The sequence below is a fragment of the Rhincodon typus genome, chromosome 1 (genome assembly GCF_021869965.1).
Source record: "Rhincodon typus isolate 14 chromosome 1, sRhiTyp1.1, whole genome shotgun sequence".
Lineage (NCBI taxonomy): Eukaryota > Metazoa > Chordata > Chondrichthyes > Orectolobiformes > Rhincodontidae > Rhincodon > Rhincodon typus.
The window spans coordinates 46,226,126-46,232,445 of record NC_063332.1 but is presented as its reverse complement, the minus strand read 5'-3'; the positions used below and the strand labels follow the sequence as shown (position 1 = coordinate 46,232,445).

The window sequence follows — 6,320 nt, the reverse complement described above, 5'->3', positions numbered from 1 at the left end:
ATTGAATGTTATCATTTATCACAAGATCTGACAACTAAAACAGTGATATTGAAAGAATGATAGTGAAAATATGGAGTACTGTGCACAGTAATCCATTTAAAGATTTAAATGCATTGGAGGTACTAATATCTGGAACAGGTGAATTGTTTTATGAGGAAGGGATGGACGGGTTAGGCATGTATCTGCTCGAGTTTAGAGGAGTAACAGGTGATTTAGTTGAAACAATTAAATCCTGAGGCGTACTGATAGATTTGGAGAGGATGTTTCTGCTTTTGGGAAAACTTAGAATGGAGAGGTGGGTGGGAGCAGATAATCAATGTTTAAATAAAACTTAGGGGTCATCCATTTAAAAGAGATTGGGTGAAATGTTTGTCTCTCAGAGTCACAAGTCTTGGTACTCTCTTGCTGAAAAACATGGTGGGAAACAGAGTTCTTGAAAATTTTTAAGGCAGATGTAGACAGATTCTTGTTAAGGGTTGAAAAATTTATCAGGGTCAGCAGAAATGTGGATCTGAGATTACAATCAGACAATCCAAGATCTTATTGAATGGCCTCAAATGCTGAATGCCCTACTCCTGATCATATGTTTGTATGATTTTCTCTCCACAGACACTGCCAGACTGAGTGAATATTTCCAGCAGTTTGTTTTTATTGTATGCCCTCTGAATAACCTGAAGTGCTATACAGCCAAAGAAGTTTTGTTATTTTAAGTAAAGTTAGCTGCCGAGGACCAGCAAGGTTCTCAAAACAGAAATAAGATGACTTTAATCTGTTTTTGGTGGCATTCAGGGAATGCTGTCCTGTTGGAAATGCTACCTTTCAGATAAAGATGCTAAATGGAGTTTCCATCTGTCATTTCAGGTCGAAGTGCCAAACTCTACAATCTGATTCAAGGACAAGCATGGTCGGACTCTGTGCTGTCCAGACCGACATTTAACTGTCCATTAGAGTAATCAGAACTGAGTATCCAAGTTAGCTCACTGTCATTTATGGAATCATTCTGAAGGAAACACAGCATGGCAAGTTTCATAATGTAATAACATTCAATACACTTCAAATGCAATTAATCAGTTGGTAAGCACTTTAGAACATGCTGAGTTTAATGAATGGTATATAAATACAAATTAGTTCTGCCTTCCATCACCAAACTAGGGTTCTGGAAGGGTGTGTGAAACAAAGGCCAGACGTGCTTCCTTTTTGCTGCCTACCAATATTTAAGGTGCAGGCTCTCACATGAAGGACCAATGGTGACATCTGAACAGTTGTACTGAGTATTGACATTTCACGAGCAAAGTAGAGGAGAAGCCTTCAACAATTTTAACAATCCAGCTCATTTGCAAAGAACCTGGTCTTATTTGTTTGTTGAGATGAACTGGTGAGCTTCTCTCAGCGCTTCCTGCATTTCTTGATATTTAGCAACTTCACAGGCCTCATCCACATTTAACCAGCAAAATGACTGGTGCTCATTAGAGAGTTTTATTTCTATATTATAGTCCTTTAGTTCTGCCAGCCAATAGATAACAGTTTTGGGTTTATTATTCACTTTGTATATCATTTCCTTTTTGTATCCATCAAGCAGATTAAAATCTTTTCTTCCAAGCCCTGCTTCTTCCTCAGTTTCACGAAGTGCAGTTTGAAGGTCATCTTCACCTGGATCAACATGCCCTTAAAAAAACAAGATTAGACATTTAGCAAGGAGGCAGTGAGCAACTAGGTCAAACATAATTATTAAAGTTTCACTTTAACACGTTTACCATTACAAAGAACTCTGACTGACAGATTTGTTTCCTTTTAATAGCAAGTACCAAAACACAACCTTAGAGAGTGACATTTATCTTGGGCACTATCTGTCCAGGTAACTGAAGTTTCATATTCAGGATACACTCTAATAAATCTCCCTTGCACACTTAAAGTGCAGTGCCCAGCACAATACTCCAACTAGGGTCTAACCAGTATTTTATAATGGGTCAGCATAACTTCCCTGCTTTTGTATTCTGTCACAACTTAGAAAGCACAGAGTCTTGTTAGCCCTAACAGCCTCAATGTGACCTGTCACCAAATCCAAGGAGCTTAATTATACGAGGTGCCAGATTCCCCACCATCACCGCTAAAAGGTTGGGTGAATAGGGGAAGGAGCCCATTGAGGGGGGGAAAAATGAATTAAAAAAAAGGTGAGATTTCTGTCTCATTGCTATCAACCAGAAACTCTCTAGAACTTTGGGAACAAAGGTGGTGGTGTGCATATTGGAATTTGGGGAATGAGTTTGGGGATTTCATCTGGTACCAAGCTGGTGGAAGACTGTGGAGAGTGGGGTGGCGGATCAGGGGTTTGTACCAATTGGGATGGGAAAAGAAACCCAGGGCGGTGTAAATCTCTTAGCAGGCACTCCAAAAACCAATGAGAAGGGGCTGCCACACCAACAGCCCACAGAAGGAAACCTACTGGACTTCCCATGGATAGTCCTCTCCAGTTGCCAGTTAAATCCTGGTGACAGCAGGATAAGACCCTAATAACAACCAATTTCCAATGAGAGTCTTGATTAGCCCAGGTAAACTGCCCAATGCCAACCACACCATCAGTACAGTTTGGAGCGGAGGTATAGGTAAATGAGTAGATGGCAGCAAGCCAACCCCAGATATAAACTGTCACACGTTCTGCCTTTGAACTCATCAGCAAGGAAACTAAAATCCAGCCTCTAGTCTTTGGTCCCATATCCATTTAAAAAAATTTACTTTACAATGCTTCTCCTGTTTCCTAATCAAAAAGGATCATTCTAAGCATTAAATTTCACTTGCCTCAAATCTTCAAGTTTCTGTTTCTCCAAATCTCTCTGTTTATTTCATTTACAAGTTACATATCATGGCTTCAAAGCACTTCGGGGTGTCGAGTGGTCATGAAAGGTGCTAAATAAATGCATATCTTTGTCTGTAAAGTTTGAAATCATCCCGGTAATCAATTTGAAGTCATTAAAAATATATGACATTGAATCATGTCAAAATGAGAATTATATTTATCAATAAATTTATTACCATTACACACTGGAATCTTGCATGCATGTGTTTTTCAGGGACTATTTTTAGAGCAGTCTTTTCAATCATATTGTAAGTGACTTCAGAGGTGGTGGTGGCACAATGCGAATGTCACCAGATGAATAATCCAGTAAATCACAAATTTGAATTCAATAAAATAATGGAATAAAAAGCTAGCACAAAGGCAGCTGTGTAACTATTGCCGATTGTCATAAAGACCCATTTGGTTCCATCCCTTTAGGATGGAAATCTGCATGTGACTCCAGATCCAGACCCAGACATGACTCAATCGTCTTCCGAACAACTTGAGATGAACAATAAATGTTGGCCTAGTTGGTGACACCCAGATCTCATGAACAAATTAAAGAAATACATAAATTTAAATGAGTTATGAATATCAAATACACCCTCATTTAAGTTGATGGTGTGTATGAAAATCTCTTTACACTCAGGAATTGTGGAATTAGTTTGGATGACTAATGGTTGCGGCCAAGACTATGCTCCAGATTTTCTAATCAGCAACGAAGGAACAGCTTTCACCATAAACCACAGACATTGGCAGGCCTGTCAGCAGAGGCATCCTGTTATTGGGGTGTTCAGTTGAGCTATCACCCTTTACTGGATATCAGTGGCATCTGTCAGTAAGACATGATGTGGAGGTGCCAGTGTTGGACTGGGGTGGACAAGGTCAGAAATCACACTACACCAGATTAAAGTCCAACAGGTTTAGAACATAGAACATTACAGCGCAGTACAGGCCCTTCGGCCCTCAATGTTGCGCCGACCTGTGAAACCAATCTGAAGCCCATCTAACCTACACTATTCCATTATCATCCATATGTTTATCCAATGACCATTTAATTGCCCTTAAAGTTGGCGAGTCTACTACTGTTGCAGGCAGGGCATTCCACGTTTATTTGAAACCACAAGCTTTCAGAAGCATAGCCTGACAATGAAGGGGCAATGCTCAGAAAGCTTGTGTTTTCAAATAAAGCTGTCGGACGATAATCTGGTGTTGTGTGATTTCTGATCTCGTCAATAAGACAAGCAGCAGGTTGGCTCTTCAATCATATTAAAAGAATCCAAATTGAGCCACAGACTGTGAAAACTGGAAACAAAATACATTTTTGAATCACTGCACAAGAAGCAAAATAAAACTGGGATGTTTAAACTGGATTATTGAAACAACATAAAACATTTATAAAAAAGCTTTTACTTCTTTTAAGATCTGTAACACTAATTTTCTTCACAGAATGAGGCCTCAGATTTAGAATTTTTTTTCAAAACAAGACACTGGCCAGCAGCAATTATTTTTACTCTACTCATTGCTGATTGTAGAAAGTATATGTTTTAATTTATCTTCAGCGTGAGAACAGTCGGCGATTCGCATAATGTACACTTGAACAACTACTGGAGATTCTAACCATCGCGATTAGCAGTGGGGAAAAGATATCAATGACAACAACTTTCAAATTTACATGATGAATCGTGCATGAAGGACAAAAATCGCAGTGAGATCTACACAGAAGTAGCGGGTAAATAATGGGTGCCTCCTATACCCCTAATACCAGTGATATACGCAGCCCATCCCTCGCCCAACCCCATCACAGAACAGACAACATCCTCCCTGCTCGAATGAAACACCTTTAGGAGGCGTCCAGTGATGCTGTCCATAGGAAGTCTGCAAAAGTAGGAACTCGATGTCCTGAGGTTTAGCAGCTAATCCAGTGTTTAACCTCCTGAAAATAATCAGTCCACATGCCCTGAGTGTCATGGCCGGAAACAGGAAGAGACACGAACAAAAAACCGGAAGCTCATCCGCGACGACCAATCAGCGGCGACAGTCTCATATAATCAATTCACCAATTAATTCAGCTGAAACGGAATCGTTCAATCCGGGGATTCGCATCTAAAAGCGTTTTTGTTGAGTGTTCTCTCTGCAGATGGACGCTCTAACTAGCGTTTTTACGATGCTCTCTCATTAATCGACAATCGGTTAAAAGATTTTACTAAAAGTCTTTTGTTGAATGGGTGCCAACTTCTGGGCGGTCGTAAAGTGATGGGGTCTTGCGATAGGTCAACGCTTCTGTGCTCCCTGATTGGTCAGCCGCTGTATGATCATCTTTTGTCCCGTGTCCACCTACCGTGGGTTCTTATTGGTCAGAGCCAGATAGCTGGTTGGTGATTGGTTTCTGGGTGGTCACCGGGCCGCCGACCACGGGCACTGATTGGTCAGGGCCGTGCGCGGGGCCGCAGCGCGCGCTGTGCTGTGCGGCTTTCAAACTGCCGGCGGCGTTGCCATGGATGCGAACGGCGCTGTTGTTACGGCAGAATGAGTGGGAGCTGCAAAGTTGGTAAGTGGATTGTCCCAATAAAAGCAATAAGTTCGACATCAGCAATTGTCTATATTTATGTCGTATAATAGTAATAATGTTATTAAAAATAATGGGGGTGGTAGCGTTGATGGAGATGGTATTAAGAGTACGTACAAGGTGATGCCAGAAACTGTAGGTGTACGCGCAAGAGTGGACAGATTAGGTCTCATTTACTTTGAGAAAAGATGCCTGAGAGGTGACCCAGTAGCGGTTTTTTAAAATCAAACTGTAGAAGATTTTGCTACTGTTGAAACAGATTTTTGTCCCTCAGGAGTTGCTATTGTTACGGAGGGGTGTTCGATACCTCTCTGGTAATTAAAACTGAAACACCCAGAGAAGCTCGCCTCGTAATCTGTTAAAGGAAGTGTGAAATGTGGTACGGAGACGATAAGAACTGCTGATGCTGGAAGCTAGAGTCAACAGGTGTGACGAAGAGTTTCGGCCCGTAACGTTGACTTTCCTGCTCCCTTGATGCTGTCTGACCTGCTGTGCTTTTCTAGCTGTTCACCTATTGACTGCAAGAAGTGGTGTAATCTGCTTCTTACCCCCAATCTGTTATAAAGGAGTGGTTAAATGAAGGAAATCCCAGATACTTACCTTATAAGCAACAAGTAACAATTTATTTATCTAACAGTGAACAAATTAGCAGAACTACTAACTGAACAATCCCCCCCTCCCTTAACCACTATTTCCGAATAAAACACAATTCTGATGGTATGCTGTTCCAATAAGTCCCATTTATATAAGCCAAAGTAATAAGCAAAAATAAATTAAAGCTTAGTCTCTTGAAATTACAGTCATGTTAATTCTTCTGGAATATTCTTTGCCTTCTCTGCTGTTCTCCAGTCAAGAACACGTTCCTCCGTCGAATTCTTGTATCAGGAATATTAGCTAAGAGTGCTGTAGTACCTTCTA

At 40.8% G+C, this 6,320-nt stretch overlaps 2 protein-coding genes across 2 annotated transcripts in view; one reads left to right on the top strand and one right to left on the bottom strand.

Annotated features, from left to right (window-relative positions):
- Positions 1-1,067: 1,067 nt before the first annotated feature.
- Positions 1,068-4,850, bottom strand: nudt2 (nudix (nucleoside diphosphate linked moiety X)-type motif 2). Its single transcript, XM_020533458.2, has 2 exons — positions 4,675-4,850; positions 1,068-1,665 (listed from the first exon to the last, which is right to left on the bottom strand). The coding sequence occupies exons 1-2, from the start codon at positions 4,802-4,804 to the stop codon at positions 1,352-1,354; spliced, it is 444 nt and encodes a 147-aa protein (XP_020389047.1). The 5' UTR covers positions 4,805-4,850; the 3' UTR covers positions 1,068-1,351.
- Positions 4,851-5,343: 493 nt separating this feature from the next.
- LOC109932026 (kinesin-like protein KIF24) overlaps positions 5,344-6,320 on the top strand; it is a 101,672-nt gene continuing 100,695 nt past the window's right edge. The window contains exon 1 of the mRNA XM_048600391.1: positions 5,344-5,384. The gene's annotated coding sequence lies outside the window, so the exon portion shown is untranslated. The remainder of the gene's footprint in view (positions 5,385-6,320) is intronic.

What these genes read in the sequence shown, in the direction of transcription:
- nudt2 (XM_020533458.2), bottom strand. Translation starts at nt 4,804, where the DNA reads ATGACACTCAGGGCATGTGGACTGATTATTTTCAGGAGGTTAAACACT. An exon ending in TCACTGGACGCCTCCTAAAG is followed by an intron (nt 1,666 to 4,674) that starts GTGTTTCATTCG and finishes TGTTTTTTTAAG; the next exon opens with GGCATGTTGATCCAGGTGAA.